Source organism: Pollachius pollachius, assembly GCF_949987615.1.
Source record: "Pollachius pollachius genome assembly, chromosome: 7".
Taxonomy (NCBI): domain Eukaryota; kingdom Metazoa; phylum Chordata; class Actinopteri; order Gadiformes; family Gadidae; genus Pollachius; species Pollachius pollachius.
Window position 1 is genome coordinate 12654266 of NC_136940.1, and position 21222 is coordinate 12675487.

The 21222-nt window shown below is 45.1% G+C and overlaps 1 protein-coding gene across 1 annotated transcript in view; it reads left to right on the forward strand.

Moving 5' to 3' along the window:
* Positions 1–10278, forward strand: part of dnai3 (dynein axonemal intermediate chain 3) — a gene marked incomplete at both ends in the record, with an annotated part of 84928 nt that extends 74650 nt beyond the window's left edge. The window contains 3 exon segments of the mRNA XM_079739407.1: positions 3103–3194; positions 4011–4133; positions 10168–10278. Coding sequence (XP_079595533.1) covers positions 3103–3194; positions 4011–4133; positions 10168–10278 — 326 coding nt within the window.
* Between the last annotated feature and the right edge of the window lie 10944 nt (positions 10279–21222).

A 21222-nucleotide genomic window follows, 5' to 3' on the forward strand; every position in this document is an offset into this window, starting at 1 on the left:
GAATGTAGATGTCTATCGCCGACGTGGGTCCCGGTTAACATATGCGAGAACTTTAGTTCGTAGTTCCTACCACACATTTTGTTCCTTCATCATGGTGCGTGAGATTTTGGGTTGCGTGTCCCGAGCTCAAATGTCCCGGTTTCCACCAACCACTATCCCCTTTTGTCCGCGATTACATAGCTAACGTGGTCTTATTATAGCCCGATCATTAACAAAAAAAACTCATAGAAAGAATAAAGCATCCAGCATGATTTCAAAAATGTATGGGGGCATACGCAATCCGCATTATGCAACAGGGATGGTCGCAGAGTGGAATGCTGATGGAAACCAGCGGACGAGCGGTGGGTGTAGATGTGCGAGCATTTCAGAAGCAGGGAGATACCGCACAAAAATCTATTTCTGATTTGTCAGTTTGCCGTGTGTCTGCCTGGTACAAATGCTCCCCTTGAGCGGATCTTTTCCATAATACACAATACTACACACACACACACACACGATAGCGATCAACTAAGCTATAATCTAGCGTCTAACCAATCGCTCCATTAATTAGTTATTCAGCGTTTCATGTATTTATGCCTATTATTCTTTTTCTATTGACCAAACTTATGACTGTCTTGTGTTTTTGTGGCTCGGCATCAGCACCAGCACTTGCCTCAATTACGACCGTGTAGTAGGCAAAAAGCGCGGCTCCTTTAAAATGAAAAGCAAAATCGCGATATGAGCTGTAAATATTTTGGACAGCGTTGCGTTTTGAGCTATTCGGCGATTTTGCATCTTTGACAGTTTTTGCTGAGAACGTTCAGTTAAAGCTATCTCTCAAGCGTTTTATCTCTCCTATCGCTTTATCGCTCATGTCTTATAGAAAGTGAATGGGCGTTTATCGCTCAAAACGCAGCTTTTGTTGTGAACGCAGCTTTTGGTGTGAACGCACAGTAATACAAGCCTACACGAGATACGCGCCCTCCCTAGGTTGCAACATTGTTGCGATTCCATAGCCGAGGAGACGAGTAGACCGTTACGTTGGGACTGAGGACTAGAATCGAATGGATGCAGACGCGCAGGAAGATATTTTCGCCAGGGGATGCGGGGTTACGGTCCACGTAGAGTTTATATCAGGGGTTTTCAAAGTATGAGAGAGTGAGACCCCCTCAGAGAACAAATTTCAGCTGAGCCCCCCCCCCCCAAAACAAATGTTCTAAATCCCTGTGTTTTGAAAGATATTTTAATTATTTTACACATTTTAAACATCTGATCATGTTGTAAACATCTCTGATCATATTTTACACATTTTAAACATCTCTGATCATATTTTTTTGAAACATTTTAAACATTTTTGAAACATTTTAACATATTTTTGAAACATTCTAAAAATCTTTGTGCGTTTTTAAACACATTTAACACATTTTAACATCTTTATCTAAGCATGTTTTTGCTTAACGTTTTTGAAATACATTTGAACATCTTAATCTGTAAACTGCCAGTTTAGCCTCCATTTTTAGCTCACCTCAACTTTAGTGGGAGCAATGAGTTTGCGTAGCTGTGTTCGAAATTGTTCCCCATCACGGATATAGTGCACTATATAGGGTGCTCGCCATTTTGTAGTGGTGTTTGAATTCTCAGTGGTAAATTTCACGCACTATAAAATATACTTAAAATACCCAAAATTTGAGTGAACATACGATGTTCCCTACATGTTAATCCCGTATACCACAATGCAATGCGGTCGTGTTTTTCCGGAGGAGGAGAAGAAGAAGCTGAATAATAACGAAAACGTATACATTTAATGATGGAGTCTCCGGCTTTCGTTTAGAAATGTCAACAATTTGTTTGGGATTTAACATAGAAAACATAACATTCTAAATTAATAAAAGAAAACTTGATCAAGGAAATGTAACATTCAACATCAATACAACCACCAACTTACCTCGTGGGTGCCCGGTTTGTTTACATGATGTGGGCGCATCTGTCTGCGTCACACAAATACCCGGCGCATTTACTGACGCAAAAGACGTTTAGAAATGTTCAGCGTAGTGTCCAAATTGTTGTTTGTTCGTTCCCTATAAAGTGCTCTATATCATAAACACTATATAGGGAATAGTAAGTGAGTGAATAGGGCCGACGCGCTGTGTCTGTTTTTTTGTTACTTTTTCTGGTTTCTTTTTTTCTCACGTCACGCCCCCCCTGAAGAACTCTGGCGCCCCCCAGGGGAGGCGCGCCTCACAGTTTGAAAACCATTGGTTTATATAATTCTAAAGATACTATGTTACACTGTATTCTGCAGACCACTTAGGTACTTGTTCGTCATTGTTTTGTCTGGCTCTGTGAGTGTGCGTGCATGCTATGCGTAGGCTGGATCGCAATCACGTCAAGACAAATCTGATTGGCCAATCAGCTAACCAAGCCAGTCTCGTTTGTGTTTAATTGTTTGTGTTCCCACAAAGCTCTTGCCTTTTGTCACATGCACAGAGCTTAGTGTAAATTTGTTTGAAATGAAATTACATTTTTTTTTGTACATATTGTTGTAGGCCTATGTATGTTTAATGAACAATACACACAATGAAGCAACTTGAAGAAATGTTTTAAGAGTGCATCTCTTTCTCTCCCTCCCTCACTCACTCACACATTCAAACACGTTATGACTTTTTCACTGATCCAAGCACTCCAATACAAAAATGTAACTTTATATTACAAAGTATTTATTTACTCTTACTCAAGTAGGTTTTCCAATTGGAATATTTACTTTTACTCAAGTAGATTTTGAAGGAAGTAATTTTACTTTTAATTGAATATAGATTTTTAGTACTCTACCCACCACTGTATTTTAGTTAAGTTGGCTGACTCTTTTAACAAAGGCTTTTTGTAGCTGCTGCCAAAAAATCTATTATGCCTTCAAGAATGAGGGTAGGAGAATAATATCCACCGCGGATAAGAGGTCCACCGTGGGGTACTACATTGCATTGTTTCTTCTTCTCTTGTTTTGTGTGGGTTATTTTAACAGAGACATTTGAAGGACACCTCCATTCATAAAAAGTGGACAACTCCAGGATGATAACTTTAAAAATATTCAAACGTAATGTGCCCCATCCCTTTATGTGCTTACAGCCAAGCTGCATTTCCTGGCTCTGTCTGATGACCTTGGGACCCTCCATGTGGTTCAGATCCCATGGACCCTCTATAACCCTAGCAGCAATGAGGCAAGACACTCCCCACACAGAACCTAGGAGATGGAGGCGGTTCAGGGGGAATATAATCATTATGCTGGTTTATGATGACGATAAAGTCCAGTTTGCCATATTGTTTACATCATTGTGATACAGTAGATTGCTTTATGTTTGAAAGTTTAGTTTCAATTGTTTTGATGGCAATTTGTATAAACATGCTATAGACCAGGCTTGGGTCACTGGTGGCCCGCACCCTCACTCAGTGAGGCCCACAGATAATTAAAAAAAAAATTTTTTTTACAGACAACTTGATCAAGTAAGCCGTACCTTTAATCCATCCATGACTACGCCCCACACACAAATTTAATCACCAGCCGCCAATGAAGCAGACATGTATATACACGTTTTGTTCATATTTGTTATTATTTTGTAGCTCTCTCATATCCGATTATTTGAAGTGCGCAGTCATGTGGCCCTCTGATGGTGATGATGAAAAATTGTGCCCTCTTAATCATGAAAGTGGCCCATCCCTGCTATAGACATTTGAATAATTTTGCATTATAGTGGCACTGGGCCTTATTCAGCTGTTCTGTAATTTGGCAATATATTTTAAACTGTACAATTGTATTTCTGTTTGATGCTGAAGCAAAAAATAAACTGTTCATTGTACATTTTTAAATGAGCAAACGGGTGCCAAATTCCTGGCAAGCATATCTTTGATCATGTTGTTCCACCACTTTCAAACCTGAACTTCCATGCCATTCCAATAAGAAATCTTTGTGAGTGCTGTCTTGACCTTATTTGGTATTTTTTTCATCTTTAGTGCCACAAATATCTGTCTCGTTGCAGAAACTAAAAATCGGGAAGTACTTAGAGAAGGAGGTGGAGAGACTGCTGTACTTCATGAAGAGGAAGGAGATGCGAGGGCAGGAGAAGAACAGCATGGAGGCCGAAGAACAAAGGAAGAAAATGGTGAGTCTGACTGATGGTATAATATAGTCTAGTGGTAGTTTAATATCAACAATCTATTGTTCTAAACACAATTGAAGACATGTTACACGAGAGAGGTAGGTAAGGTATTGTTAGGGAAAATAGTAAGTTATGGAGACGCAAAGAGAGGCAAAGAGAATGCAGCCATGATAGTTAGGTTTGTGAGTGGGAGAGGCTGGGCTGTGTGTATGTACAACGCCTTGCAAAAGTATTCACCCCCCTTGGCTTTTTACCTATTTTGTTACATGACAGCCTTTAGTTCAATATTTTTTTAATCTGAATTTTATGTGATGGATCAGAAGACAATATTCTAAGTTGGTGAAGTGAAATGAGAAAAATATATACATAAAACTATTTTTTAAAAATAAAAAACTGAAATTTGGCATGTGCATATGTATTCACCCCCTTTGTTATGACGCCCATAAAAAGCTCTGGTGCAACCAATTACCTTCAGAAGTCACATAATTAGTGAAATGATGTCTACCTGTGTGCAATCTAAGTGTCACATGATCTGTCAGTACATATACACACATTTTTCGAAAGGCCCAAGAGGCTGCAACACCTAAACAAGAGGCACCACTAACCAAACACTGCCATGAAAACCAAGGAACTCTCTAAACAAGTCAATATCCAAATCTTTGATGATCCCCAGGAGCACCATCAAATCTATCATAACCAAATGGAAAGAACATGGCACAACAGCAAACCTGCCAAGAGATGGCCGCCCACCAAAACTCACGGACAGGGCAAGGAGGGCATTAATAAGAGAGGCAGCACAGAGACCTAAGGTAACCCTGGAGGAGCTGCAGAGTTCCACAGCAGAGACTGGAGTATCTGTACATAGGACGACAATAAGCCGTACGCTCCATAGAGTTGGGCTTTATGGCAGAGTGGCCAGAAGAAAGCCATTACTTTCAGCAAAAAAAAAAAAATGGTACGTTTTAAGTTTGCGAAAAGGCATGTGGGAGACTCCCAAAATGTATGGAGGAAGGTGCTCTGGTCTGATGAGACTAAAATGTATCTTTTTGGCCATCAAAGAAAACGCTATGTCTGGCGCAAACCCAACACATCGCATCACCCAAAGAACAACATCCCCACAGTGAAACATGGTGGTGGCAGCATCATGCTGTGGGGATGTTTTTCAGCAGCCGGGACTGGGAAGCTGGTCAGAGTTGAGGGAAAGATGGATGGTGCTAAATACAGGGATGTTCTTGAGCAAAACCTGTAGCACTCTGTGCGTGATTTGAGGCTAGGAGGGAGGTTCACCTTCCAGCAGGACAATGACCCCAAACACACTGCAAAAGCAACACTTGAGTGGTTTAAGGGGAAACATGTAAATGTGTTGGAATGGCCTAGTCAAAGCCCAGACCTCAATCCAATAGAAAATCTGTGGTCAGACTCATAGGCGTCGATTACGGGGGGACGGGGGGGACATGTCTCCCCCACTTTCTAAAATACGAATTTTGTCCCCCCCACTTTTGCGACCGAAAAAAAAAAAAAAAATCTCCCCACATACTCAACCGAAATCGTCGAGTCTAAATCATGCGATAGGCGCGCACGAAGACATCCTCACAAGTCACAGCATGCACAACAGCTGGCTGTGAGTGGAGCAAATGAGGGGGCGGGATTCTGATCATCAGTATCTCTCATTCAGTGCCGCGCCGCGCCGCGCGAGCTCCTGTGGTTAGTCATTCCAGCAGGCCTACAACTACACTTGGCAGTTGGAAGGCAGCCTAATAGTTGTTTTACAGACGCTTTCCACACACTTCGCAGCAGCATTGAAGACGACAAGCGTCAAGAAAGTCGACTCCTCAAAAATGTACAAGGTAACTATTCCTAACAGTTCGTTTATAATGTTTCCTCCGAGCATATGCTAGCTAGGCAAGACCACGTTGTAGCTAATTGTTTGCGGTTACAGTGTTAACTAATTTGGAGTGAGCGAAAGTGAATAATATTAGCTGCTATCAGTTTTAGGGCTGGCCCGAATTATTCGAATACTCGTTCGGAAAAATAGTATTCGAAGCTTGAATCAGTATTCGGAGCTTTGTTTATTTTTTTTCCACGTGAGGTAGGCCTACGTGACGTTACCAGAGCGAGGGAGGCAAACTATACCCGACACCAAGCAGAGAAGCGAGAGAGGTGGAGGAAGAATAGGTATCTTGTTGTTTCCCTTTACTTTATAACACAACATTAGCGGGATCTCGGGAGGAAAAGTAATGCTTAGCGAAATGCTAACCTTAGCTTAGTTGTTTGTTGACTGATGACCAAAGACGGGTTAACTATTTTATGAATTGTAAAGAATCAGGAAAACAAGTATTTGAAATGGATTATGGATTATTTATTAATTATTCTGAACCACACTGAACTGTTTGATTAGCCTACTACATTATTACAACATTACCAAGAGTATTGTAATCCAAAATTAAGAATGTGGCAGCACTGAACTTGGGCCGTGTGTGTGTGTGTGTGTGTTTGTGATTTTTCTGAGATGCTGCAAAGTTGCATCCTGACAGAGTTGTGTGTATGTGTGTGTTTGTTTACAGCAACAATGTGTGCCTTACTGTTGGTGTGCTTGTCGAACGCCCCCCTACCCTTCTTCCAGTTCCTGAACCCCAAGGAAATGAAGGTTTGTTCTGTATTTCTGGCCATTGTTGGAATATTATGTTTAAAGGCCTTTACACAGTAGAAACACAAAACTCCTTTAATTTCAGAACTGTAATGTAGCCAGGGGTAGTCTTTGAACCAGCTCTCCTGGAATCGGAGAGTGCGGTTGGGCAGAGTTTGTGGCTCAATTAGCTGTGCATCTGGTTGGTATGGGGAAACTAAAATATCCTCAGGGGTATTGAGCTCTTCCTCTGTTTGGGAAGGGTTATCCTGTTGTCCCTCCTGCTGAGGCACCTCCTCCTGTAATGTAGTCAGTGACATGGATGATAATTTGGTAGTATTTCTTTAAATAGTTCCCTGAAATGTTTTATTTATGTTTTTTGTTCATAATTGCACTTAATATTTGTTGTAGTTGTAGCCCTGCCCACTTCACTATAATTGTCTGTAGTGTATGTTTTAAATTGTGCAATAGCATATATTTTTTTTTAGAAACCTCACCTGCTGCACCTCTACATTCTCAACCCCCTGTTCCTGAGCTTCTTTGTTTAGTTCTGTTCCACTCAGTTCCGGTTCCTTATGAAAATGTTAAACTTTGTTAGTAATGTTTCATGTTATAGTTTCTGAATGTTCAAGTTTTCCTTATGTGACCCTCACCTCCACAGCTCCCGGTCCCTGCACTTCTTTGTTTTGTTCTGTTGCACTTGGTTCCTTTTCCTGATGACAGATGGTTCATAAATAAAACAAACATTTATTGGCACTTGTGTTTGGTTTTTATTTAACGTTTTAGCATAGATTTGGGGTAAATCGTACTTGTTTTTTGCATAGTTTTAGGGTATATTCTGTTTTTTCTTATGAATAGTATGGATAATCATATAGGGACATCTAGTGGTAAATCCGCAGATTTCAAACGTGTGAAAAACGCAATTTGGTATCTAGTCGTTTGATTTGTCGACTGTCAGCCACTGTAGAAACATGGCGTTGTAAAATGACATGAGTCTGCATTCCCATGGTGGCGCATACAGATCGAACATTGTGAAATGAGAGAACGTGAACTTGGAAGGCTAGCTTTTATGACTTCTAATACTTGCGAAGGCTAACGCAATATCATGGAATTAACTTGAGATATATATTCAACAGGAACACTAGAAACAATCGCTACTGTACAAAAGGTATTCCACGTGACTCAACCAATAAAAGTGGAAGACAAATTTGTAGTAGGCAAAGCATAGACTAGCTAAAGCCGGTATGTAGCTAACTGCAGTGTAACTGCTAGCTGACCGTTATCGTTAGCAGTAGATGAGAACTAGCAGTTAACCGAGTTAATATCAAACATCGTAAAACAAGTTGATTTGTAGATTTCTCTAAACTTACAGCGCATTTTTGCTTGCTGAAAAAGGATCTTATATCGCTTCCCGCTTTTCTCTTAGACATTATGGATCCACTTGAATAGCCTTATAATAGCGAATGTTTGTTGTTTTTATATCATCGCGAGGGGGAGGGGGCAGGCGGCTACGTGGGCTGTCTGTACACACAGCGTTATAATAAAGAAGTTTCAAGACAGCCAGCCAAAATTGAAATTTTTATTCAGAAAATAGGCGGTCCTTTTGCTTCCTGTAAAAAGCATGTTTGTGACACTGGATAACGTGGAATATGGATACATCAACTAGCCTGCATGTGGAGGGCCACATAAGGTAAGAAATTGGTTTACGTAAACTTTGCTGCTGGTTTTGTTTGCTCGTGATGACCTGGCTAGGTTACCCACGCCACGGTCCTAAGCGATTGTGATCATCTGATTCTGGTTGGTGCTCAAGATATAGATTGCAGCTAGTAGCAGCTACACACGGTTCGATTGCTATGCCAATGTGGTTAGAGTTGTTTTGTCTGATTGAAATATTTGACGTTGGACTTGGAGCCAGTGGTAGGCTCAGGCCTATCCTGACATAAATATCGTATAACCTGCTGTGTGATTATCTAAACTCTAGGGGATTTTATTTGCGGGCAATTTGCTCATGATGTAACGAGTGAAGTGTGAATTGGTCCTTCGCGAGTGTTCACTGGTGGTCAGGATTTGGCAGATCATGCAATTCTCCTCTGGGTGCTTGTTTTTTTAATTTTTTAAAGCAGCATAACATTATGCGACCAGCAACCCTTGCTCTTCTTCAAAAGGCTGATGCTCAGTAGTACCTCGTTTCATTTCGTAGCCTACCCCCTTTACAGTCTGCAATTGATTGTCTGGTAAACTTTGTTGATGTCAAGATAAGTGTTAAATTGCCAACACTTTTCTTTGTCCTGTGTGTATTAGTATTACATATCCGAAATCCCGAGCGCCAATACCCTGGTGTTTCTAACGTCGTTTTGCAAAACAAGCCAAAACACAAACTGGTTTTTCAACACCTGACAATACACTGCAGAGCATATTTTAATGCAGCGTTGAATGGATGAATAGCTTACATAAGGGTACCCACCACTTTTCAAACCACACTCAAGCTTATGGTTATTGTCCCCACCACTTCTAAAAACAAACTGACGCCCTTGGTCAGACTTAAAGATTGCTGTTCACAAGCGCAAACCATCCAACTTGAAGGAGCTGGAGCAGTTTTGCAAGGAGGAATGGGCAAAAATCCCAGTGGTAAGATGTGGCAAGCTCATAGAGACTTATCCAAAGCGACTTGGAGCTGTGATCGCTGCAAAAGGTGGCTCTACAAAGTATTGACTTAAGGGGGGTGAATAGTTATGCACATTGACATTTTCTGTCATTTTGTCCTATTTGTTGTTTGCTTCACAATAAAAAAAAACATCTTCAAAGTTGTAGGCATGTTGTGTAAATTAAATTATGCAAATCCTCAAACAATCCATGTTAATTCCAGGTTGTGAGGCAACAAAACACGAAAAATGCCAAGGGAGCTGAATACTTTTGCAAGGCACTGTATGTATGTATGTATGTGTGTGTGTGTGTGTGTGTGTGTGTGTGTGTGTGTGTGTGTATGTATGTATGTATGTATGTATGTACAGGGTGCGATTTGTGAAAAAACCAGAGGGGGGGATAATTTTGAGAAACATTTTAAAATGTTTCAAAATGAAGACGGACCCTGTGTATTTTGGTTAATTATTACGATGTAATGGTGAAAATACTTTGGGTGGGGGGGATAATTTTTATCCCCACCGAGGATAAAAATAATTCAGCAGAGGGTAGGACGTGTAAACCAGAGGGGGGGATAATCCCCACCATCCCCACCGGCAAATCGCACCCTGCTTATGTATGTCCGTATGTATGTAAGTGCGTGTTTGCATGTGTGCATGTGTGTAATGGACACCTGTTCAGTACTATCGATACTTAAATTACACTATATAACAGCGATACACGTGTAGCCAATGGCTTCTGATGATCTTTTACTGAGAGTTGTGTTCCCAGGAGCCAATGGTGGGGGAGAGGACCATGGAGATGAAGGAGGAGGAGGACAGGAAGGAATACGACCGCTACCTGGCGCAGGTTAAGGTGGTCCTGAAGGAACTGAGAATGTAGCGGCAGCACACAGGGTGTGTGACACTAAGAAATACACCGCCAGATGCAAAAGATATTTACACCAAGCACAACCCCCTCGTTGGTATGGTATTAGCTAAAGAGGCTTTATTTATTTAAGTGTGGATGAAAATGTATCAAGAGTTCGAGTGGATACGAGTGGATCGAGTTTATAAGCGTTTTATTTGACATGGTTTTATTAAAGGCATTTTTATAGCCAGAGTTTGTGATGACTATGATGATTATTTTGAGTAAATCGTTTGATGCACTGTTTTACATGAGAAGAATCCGGGGCACACCGAATTTACATCTCCACAAAGTATATATATATTCTAAATATCTCGTTACTCCCTAATGCTGTCTTCTCTGCCGGCATTCAGGCAGGTGCCGAGGGGGCCGCTGGCTCTCGTGGACCGTTTGAGCCGGCCGGTCAATCAGAGAGCGGCATGCTTGTCACAGCCGCGCGGCCCCTTCATCATAAATGGCGGCCCCATAACATCTCGGCCCACTTTCAAGTGTCAATAATTTTCTATGGCCATCCGACAGCCAAATTTCTCCCTCACCACTGTTTTCTATGAGAAAAGTCAGTATTTATACCAGAGATATGGGTCTCTATATCACAGTCATGGTTACCCTCAACTTTCACATCGATCTACATTGTTTTGTAGCAAAACTTCTTATTCAGATGTAAAATAAATGTGCTTGGTTTGAAATAAAACAAACCTACCTGTATTTAATTTTTTTGATTATTTGTTTGCAAAAGTTTAAATGAAGCAATGACTTCAAATGAAGAAAGAGGTCCTTATGAACTTGGATTCAGAGGACGTGATAGACAGGGTTGCGGAGAAGAGCAAGCTGCTTTGTACTTTGTTAACTGCATGATGGTAAGATATGTTTTTATTATGGAGCGGCTGGCTCTGATAATCTTTTCATTTTTTATGCATTGGGGTTGTGCATTGATATGTCCATGTTTTGGTTGGTAAGTTTCAGTTCACCATCACTGGGGCTATCAAAAGTGTGTTTTTTTTTCCCTGCGTGAAAAGTTGTATCTCGCCCTGTGGGCCACTGGTGGGTGAAAATGCCAGGGCCGTTTTTTGATCCCAGTCCATCCCGGCCTTTCCCTCACATGCCTTGGAGTACCGGTAATGAAATCTTTTTTTGGACCTCATGGAAGGCCTCATTTCCCCATTCTTTAGTTTCACAGCTCAGCGGTCAATTTAAATATTCAAGCTTCCTCTTGCTATTGACTAACACTATTGATCTGCACTCTGAAACACTTAAAGGCGACACATTATGATGTTTTTCCAACAAGTAAACATAGTATACGAGTTCCAGAAAACATGTTTTTGAAGCTGTTTGCTGGAAATAGCTTTTAGGAAAAAAAATATTGCCTACCGCTATTCCTGTTTCAGTCCCTTTCAGAATATGCTGTTTCTGGTGTCTAGCTTTAAATGCAAATGAGCTGCTGTCCATTGCATACAAATGACCTGTCAGAGTGAACCACAGCATGGAAGAGAAGTGATTGTTGCCTTTTGCGGACTCTCAGAGCTCTATATCTATATTATATTATCTTATATAATATATGAAATATATAATAATAATAATATTATTATATTATATTATATCTATATAATATAATATATAATATCACAGCCAAAAGCTATGTGTGCCTCCGGACGATGTTATGAATCATAACAACTGTCTGACGTCTCTGGTACTTCCACAACAAGTAAAGACTTTTAGTGGGGTTATCTCGGCCATGGTTGAGAAGGAATTGACGGAAAGGAACTTTGGCTTTGACTCTCTGAAGTCCAAATTGAACCCCGACATGGAGGAGAAAGGGATTGTACTCCCGGAGCAGGGAGTCAGCCGGACTCCCTGCCAGGCAGACACATGGCAAACTGACAAATTAGACAACTATTTTTGTACGGAATCTCCCTGCTTCTGAAATGTGCAAACATCTCCTCCCACCGCTCGTCCGCTGGTCCACAAAATCATATTTATGCTCTGATGGGAGGGGGATAGGGAAGTGGGAGGTAATGTTCAAATGTGCCTTCCTGCTACTTCAGAGTAGGCGCCGAAACTGACTCGCTCATCTGGAAACTGTAGGCAGGGTACTTTCAGAAATGCATATCTCACTCAAAAAAGCATGTACACACTTATTTTAAAGTTTGTATGTGTGTGATACCAAATCCCAGAAAAGTTGTTTTCATAATATGTCCCTGTGGGTGGACGTGCGACGTCTGGCCTGCAGGGGGAGTATGAGCAGGTTGGGAGCGCACGGGATCAGCTGGGGGGATTGGGCCTGATTGCGGGCACCTGCTCGCAATCAGGCCAATCAGGGAGTGTGTATTTATGTGCCTGCTTTGTTTGTAGTAGGGAGAACCGGGAGCAGAGGGAGAGAGATCCAACGTGGTCCCCAGACGAGATCACCGATCGCGGAGCGCGGAACAAGAGGACTCTCCCGCCCGGTGTTAACTTATAGTTTCGAGCCTTTGTTCGCTTTTACTTTTTGTTGGAATAAACAAGCTCCCAGTGAGGGACGACAAACTGTGGTCTCCGCGCGCTCTCTGACTCACTACAGTGGAGCCCAATGTGGGGCTTGACGGCAGGAAAGATGGACCAGTCCCCGTTGGGAAGCGTACTCGGGCACCTGGCCCAGATGGCCGAGCGGCAAGGCCAGCTCCACCAGGCACAGAATGTGCACAGAACAGGGCCATGCTCCGTGAGCTCCTTGCCTCCGGCGGACGCGACGAAGGACCCCGAGGGGCGGGAACCACCACCCATATCCATGTCCCGAAGATGGGGGAGGCGGATGACGCGGAGGCCTTCATTGAAACCTTCCAGGGAGTGGCCGAGGTCTCAGGGTGGCCTCGCACGGAGTGGGCGCACCGTCCCCTGCCGCTCCTGACAGGAGAGGCGCAGCTCGTGGCCCACAGTCTGCCGGCCGGGGCCCAGCGAGATTACGACTCCATCACCAGGGCCATCCGGGACCGGCTGGGCCTCTACCCGGAGAAACATCGGCGGCGGTTCCGGGCGCTGGCCTTCAGCGAGGGGGCCCGACCCTTTGCCTTCGCCCAGCTGCTGAGGGACCAGGCAAGGAGGTGGCTGGTCCCAGACCAGAATACGGCGGAGGATGTGGTGGCGCAGGTGGCCCTGGAGAGGTTTGTGGAGGGGATGCCGGCTAGGACCTCCGCCTGGGTCTGATACCAAAGGCCCGAGAGTCTCTCCGCGATGGTTGTGCTGGCAGAGAGCCACCTGCTGCCACCACCAGCGAGCAAGTGACCACCGACACTGGGCCCACGTACCGGTGCGGCTGCCCCATAGGCCAACCCCGGCGCCGAGGGCAAGATGGGGGGGGAGCACATGAGTCGCCTCCCCCCCCCCCCCACTCCACAGACGGGCGCTCAGACAGCAGGGGAGGGGTGTTGGCGGTGCGGGCGGCCTGGCCACTTCCGGCGGGAGTGCCCTATGATGGAGGTGGGTCAGGTCGTCCGCGTCACCGGTGCCCCGTCTCCTCCCCACGGTCCCGGTGAGGCGTACCGTATCCCAGTGAGGATACAGCGGGGTACGCACCAGGTGCTTTTGGACTCGGGCTGCATGCAGACCATGATCCACCAGCGCCTGGTGCGGTTCGAGGCATTGGTGGAGGCGTCGAGCGTTTCGGTGAGGTGTATACACGGGGATGTGCACGAGTATCCTTTGGTCCCTATCGAAATTCGTTGTGGGGGAAGAAAATATAGGGTCAAGGCGGCGGTTAGTTTGAGCCTTACGCATCCCCTGATTCTTGGGTCTGATTGGGCGGGGTTTCCACAGGCTGTTAGGGGGACTACGGGGATGCGGACACGACAGGTAGGGACATGTAAGTCGTGTGCTGTGTTCTGCGCCGAGGCGGGGGCGTCCGACGCTGCTCAGGGACCGGGGGAGGCGGGGGGTCCCCAACCCGAGGTCCCAGCGCCGAGGTTCCCACCGGTGGAGGATTTCCCCCTCGAGCAGTCTCGTGACGCCACACTGAGCTCAGCCTACGACCAGGTGATAGTTATTGATGGGAGTCGGGTCCGGCCAGACACAGCGCTGACTTACCCACACTTTATGGTGGTTAGGGATAGGCTTTATCGGGTGAGTCTTGACACCCAGAGTGAGGAGGTTATCACCCAGTTGCTGGTACCCAGGAGCCGCCAGAAAATGGTTTTCCAGGCGGCGCATTATAACCCAATAGCCGCCTGGTTAAGTGTCTTATCGTACCCCAAATGGGGTACGATAAGACACTTAACCGGATAATGGCCCGGTTCTATTGGCCGGGGATTCGGGCGGAGGTGCGCAGGTGGTGCGCATCCTGCCCCGGGTGCCAGTTGGTGAATCCCCCGGCTGTCCCCAGAGCTCCCTTACGGCCCCTTCCCCTGGTGGAAGCCTCCTTCGACCGCATTGGCATGGACATTATCGGACGTTAGAACGTTCCGCACACGGGTATCGATTTGTGTTATTCCTGATTAACTACGCAACCCGATACCCGGAACCAATACCGTTGTTCAACATCTCCGCGAAGAGTGTTGCGCAGGCGTTGTTTCATGTCATATTGCGGGTGGGAATCCGGAAAGAGATTCTCACTGACCAGGGCACCAATTTCATGTCACGCACGATTAGGGAACTTTAAGGGTTGTTGAAGGTCAAGGCCATTCGCACAAGCGTCTATCACCCAGCCACGGACAGCTTGTGTGAGAGGTTGAACCGGACGTTAAAGTCCATGATCAGTAAGTTTGTACACGAGGATGCTCGAAATTGGCATCAATGGCTAGGCCCTCTGTTCTTTGCAGTGCGGGAAGTGCCCCAGGCTTCAACAGGGTTTTCCCCATTTGAATTACTTTATGGGCGCAAGCCCAGGGGCATCCTGGACCTCATTAAAGAAAACTGGGAGGAGGGGTCCAGTGACAGCAAAAACGAAATCCAGTACGTCATGGACTCTGACTCTCCGAGCCCAGGAGAGTCAGAGACGCCTGTACGACAGAGGGACTAGATTACGTGATCTCACCCCGGGGGACAAGGTCCTTGTGCTGTTGCCCACCTCTAGCACCAAATTACTAGCGAAGTTGCAAGGGCCCTTCTTGGTCACGCGGCGGGTCAGGGACGTGGATTACGAGGTAGCACATTCGGACAGGGGCGAAAACAAGCAGATCTACCACATCAACCTCCTTAAGAGGTGGAACGATGTGGCCCCTGTCGCGTTTGCGTCGACGCTGCCGGAGAGAGAAGAGCTCGGGCCAGAAGTCCCGGGCCCAGGTCCCATCCCTCCGGTAGGTCGGGGCGAGGACCTCTCAGGGAGTCAGGCGCAGGACGTTGCCGGCCTGCAACTCCGGTTCGCCGACGTCTTTTCGCCCCTGCCCGGTCGCACCCCGTTAATTTTCATGACATTGAGACGCAGCTCGGGTCAACGGTGCGGACACGCCCCTACAGGCTGCCCGTCCACAAACAAGATGTAGTGCGGCACGAATTAGCAACCATGTTAGAGTTGGGCGTGGTCGAGGAGTCTCACAGTGACTGGTGCAGTCCCGTCATGCTTGTGGGGAAGCCGGACGGGTCTGTCCGGTTCTGTGTGGACTATCGTAGGGTGAATGCGGTGTTGAAGTTTGACGCCTACCCAATGCCTCAGATCGACGAGCTCGTGGACCGACTTGGCATGGCCACCTATAACACGACTCTGGACTGCACAAAGGGCTACGGGAAGATTCCGCTGTCTCCAGCAGTTCGGGAAAAAACGGCCTTCTCCACTCCGCTCAGTCTATACCAATTCAAGGTGCTTCCGTTCGGGTTGTTGCCACGTTTCAGCGACTGATGGACCGGGTGTTATGGCCCCACGCCGCGTATGCTGCTGCCTACATTGATGACATCGTCATCTGTAGTGGAACGTGGGAGCGTGATCGGGCGGAGGGAAATCCAGTATCTGGGGTACAACCTGGGGGGGGGGGAAGGTCCGGCCACAGGTTGCTAAGACCGCGGCGGTCCCCGCCTCCCCTCGGCCCAGGACCAAGAAGGAAGTGAGGCGGTTCTTTGGGCTGGCAGGGTACTACCAGCAGTTTGTGCCGCACTTCTCGGACCTGGCAAGCCCCTTGACCGACCTCACCCGTAAGAGGGCCCCAGCAGACGGATGCGTCGGATAGGGGGTTGGGCGCGGTCCTGATCCAGCAGGTGGAGGGGGTCGACCGCCCGGTGGTGAACCTGAGCCGGAAATTATCAGACCGGGAGGGTTGGTACAGCACGGTGGAGAAGGAGTCTCTCGCCATTCGATGGGCGGTCGGCGCCCTTCGCTACTGCCTGCTGGGGCGCGAGTTCACCCTCTACTCCGACCACGCCCCCCTCTAGTGGCTCCACCGCATGAAGGACGTCAACTAGAGGATCACCCGTTGGTACCTCGCGTTGCAGCCCTTTAACTTTCGGGTCGTGCAAAGGCCTGGGGCGCAGATGGCTGTGGCGGACTTCCTCTCTCCCTCCAGGGGGGGGGCGGGGGGGGGAGTGAGTTGGCGGCCGGATATGACTCCGGCCTGTGTCGGGCGGTGGGGGGCTGTGGGGGATGTGCGACGTCTGGCCTACAGGGGGAGTATGAGCAGGTTGGGAGCGCACCGGATCAGCTGGGGGGATTGGGCCTGATTGCGGGCACCTGCTCGCAATCAGGCGTATTTATTGTGTGTATTTATGTGCCTGCTTTGTTGATAGTAGGGAGAACCAGGAGCAGAGGGAGAGAGATCCAACGCGGTCCCCAGACGGGATCACCGATCGCGGAGCGTGGAACAAGAGGAGTCTCCCGCCCGGTGTTAACTGATAGTTTCAAGCCTCTGTTTGCTTTTACTTTTTGTTGGAATAAACAAGCTCCTAGTGAGGGACGACAAACTGTGGTCTCCGCGCGCTCTCTGACTCACTACAGTCCTCTTTAAGACACCTAAACTCTCTATATTTCCTATGACAACATTAATCAAACAATTTGGGATTAATACTTGGTTGGTCTTTATAAATGCAAATGTAAGAAAAAATATCTAAATATTAACAACATTAATGCAAAGTAGAAAATGCATTTCCTACAGAAAAGCGGTGAATGCTGTGGTGCAAAGTGAGGTTGAAAATGTATATATATATAATATATAGAGAGAGAGAATATAATATAGAATAGCTGAAATGTTCTGATAAAGTTTGAAATGGTTGAATCAAGTGTGTGTGTGTAGGCGTGTGTGTTTGTGCCCGGTAGTAACTTGGAAAAGTGTATTGTCAAGTTATCCAGAAGTTAAAAGTAATTTCAGCCCTGCCCAAACTTGAAAATGGCTTGTTCAACACACAATAATGCAAAGGGACAACTCTGTTCCATTCTGGTAATTTATTTTATTTGAGATGGATTTGATGGTTCTTGAAACATTGGATATTTGTATGGAATTAGGTGAAGTAGCAGATTGATGGCACATAAGGTGGAATTTCAGGTGAAGAATAGGTTGATAACCTTCAAGATAAACCAAAGGACAAATCAAATCACATTCCACATCAGTATGCATCTAAATCCTAATAATAATAATCATTAAACTAAACATCTCATGTTATCCCAAAGTAATTGCTGCTTGGTTTACAAACTTAATCAGTATCAATTGCCAGCATTTCCATTACATTTAGCTTGGACTTCACATTTACATTCAAGCCAGATCCAAATCAAACAGAAAACAGCAAACATGATTCCTTCAAACTTAACGCTTGAATTAGTCCATACTAGTTGCGTCTGTAGTTGAACATGGCTGTTTGTAGGCTGAGGAGACAAATAGGGCTTGCTACGCTAACCCTAAACATTATATACCCATGCTTGTTAAGAGGTCATGGGTCACATCCTGTCTGTTAATCATGTCAAATCCTGTCCTGTCTGTCATGTCTGGGTTACCTCTGCCCCCTTCAGGCCTGGAGTTCCTCCACAGTTCTTCAGTCAAACATTTTTGACGCCACATGTATTGTTGATGTTATTCTTTCACATCTAGTTAATCGAGATAAACTCACAAAATGACGAGTTATGATGATAGCTCATACCGTTGTACTCCGTGGAGTCACAGCTTTCATATTATATAGGTTGTGTAGATAACATGAAGTGGAAAATATAGTTTGTAAGTGTAGCACCCGTGGTCTTAGCTGGAATGGGCAGATAGGATGCTAGCATCAGTCCAGGTCCTTAAGAAGTTAAACACTAATGACTCACGAAGGGAGTTGGTGTTGGTTGATTAGATGAGCAATTTTAATGCCTTTTATTATAAAACATTGACATTGATACAAAATAAAGCTTTTGAAAATAACAAACAAAACCAAAAGAATAAGTCCTTTGTAGCTGGATTCCCCAGCTACAGAGCTCCTTGGGAAAGGAGTTGTTCGATCAAGAAATGTCTAGTTCAGGGGGGGATATCAGTTTCTCTTACTACTACCCAGGTAGGTTAGTGTGTATCTATCTGTTGTGTCTTACCTGTAATGAATGAATCTTCACAATCGTCTGTGGCGGTGTTCACGGCTGGCCACGCCGTGTCCAACACATCCACAGTTCTATTGGGCAAAGCTTGCCATTGTAGATTCAATCTTCCTTGGATCAAACAAAAAACCAACCTGCACAAATAGTGCAGAATTGTAAGTTATCTGGTATTATTCTGTATCAAACATGGGATTTTACACATCTATATTACAATGTATAACCAAAAAAACCAAGGTTATATTTATAAATATAATGAAATGAATTGTCACCTATCAGAACAATTAATTATTTATCCTTTTAAACCATGTTTCTAACTTACCATTTGTAATTTAAAGTATTTTTATACATATATATGTTTTAACCATTAAAATGAATGAAATTATTCTTAAACTTTATTTAACAAGTGCACTATAGTCAACAAAATGAATTCAATCACCCTTAAAGTATGCAAAACAATGTCCATCAGTAACATCAAAATAAGCGCATTGCTCCTTTTAAGGTTTCATCATCATGTCTGTGCTGCTCTACTAAGATGCGTCCTTAGCATAGTGATTGACATTCGCTAGCATTAGCATACAATTAGCCTGGTATGAATGATTAGCAGCTAGCGCTCAGCATGTAGCTAACGATTAGCGATCGCATGAGCGATTCATTAAACACATTTTAAAATGACACCATGAACACAAAAGTATAAATAAAAAGGTATCCGAACTCAAACAGCATTCATAGTATTTCTTTCTCTTTAGTACTAAGCAAAAATACACTAGCATTGGCATGTGCAACACATTATTCGTGGTAGTTATCCTCTATTTTCAATGTTCAGGTCCTAATAAAACAACACCTTATTAATACCATGGAAATATTTATGACTGAATTAATCAAGGTGGTAATATTAATTTATGGCGTTTTATACCGGGAGATACTCTGTTGTGCTTAATACCTGCCGTCTGTCCAGCGTTACGGTTCAAGGTGACCCCCTGAAAACGGGGTGCTCACTGCTCACGTGTAATTTCCTGCTACTGTTCTCCTACTGGAGAACTCATGCAATTGCATCTTTAAATAATAAAGGGTTTAGTAGCCCTATATTCCATATGGGTTACATAAGCATTTAGCTTCTACCGGATATGTAGGAAGTACCTAGCCTCTAGTCTACCCATACAAACGGGGGTCCCGTTACATACGCTGGGCCTGAAATTACACAAACACACACACATACACACACGCAACCCAGCCTCTTCCACTCACAACACCTTCCTGGAAGTGGGAGAGTATGTGTGTGTGTGTGGGGGGGGGGGGGGGGGGGGGGGATTGTGCTCCCTCTCCAAAAGATTGTGAGAGGGAGCAATCCTATCCTATACGAAGCCTATAGATATAATATAATGCTTTATGTTATGACGTCACACCGAAAGCCTGAGCCTTAAACCGACGGTCCACCATTGGTTTAATTGGTATAGTATTGTTTTGGTGTTCAAGTTGGGGAGACAAGCGTCCATAAGGCCCCCGAGGCACCACAAGGCCAGAGAGAGACAAGGAGGGCGCCTTCTCTGTACTCACTACCCTGCCTTCCTTCCCCCATCCCTCCTCCTCATACCTCAATGGGAACTGGGCCCCTCTCTTCTCCTCTCCTCTCTCTCTCTCTCTCTCTCTCTCTCTCTCTCTCTCTCTCTCTCTCTCTCTCTCTCTATCTCTTGCTCTACTCTCTCTCTCGCTCTATCAGCCTTCTTTCTCTTCCTCTCTCTCTTTCTTCTTTTCTTCTGTCTTTCACTCTATTTTCTCTCTCTCTCTGTCCCTCTCTTAAGTCCTGTCAAGTGGTCAAAGTCCACCAAGAGCTGTACACCAGACACCAACATGTGTGTGTCCCTGTCGGAATGGACCTTATTCCAGTTTGGTCAGTTTGAGACAGTAGGAACCAGGCACCCTGCTACACCTGTGTTACGGTGGTTGGAATGTGCTCAATTGCAAGGACGAGTGGTGGAGAATTCTGGAGGATGGCCGAGCTCCGTGAGTGACCAACAACGTGCGTCGCGATGTAGGTCGCATTGGTCGCTGTGTTGGTGGCTCGGCTGGCTGCTTTTGGTCGCTTTGGTGGCTGGCTGGCTTGGTCGCTCAAAGTCTGTGGGTGGTCGTTAATCAGTTAATTTGCATGTTATTAACGTTTTTTGCGACAGTTCAAGTATCAGAAAGTCATGATCTCTGGCCAAAGCTTGCTACAGCTCTTTACTGCTAATATTGAGAGTGAGGAGATACGTCATGGTAAGTTCACGTCACGATTTGGGAGGGGCCGGAGCCCACCGCCATTTTCAGCTTACGAGTACTGGGTTGGCATGGGCAACGGCGACAGCGCAGAAGAAAAAAATAGCAGGTGTAAGGTGTAATTCCTGCAACTACTACATGGATAAGAAGAAGGCACAAAAAAGGGGTCCCTATAAGGGAGAAACTAAATAAAAGTGAAAAAAATAGATATTTGGAAA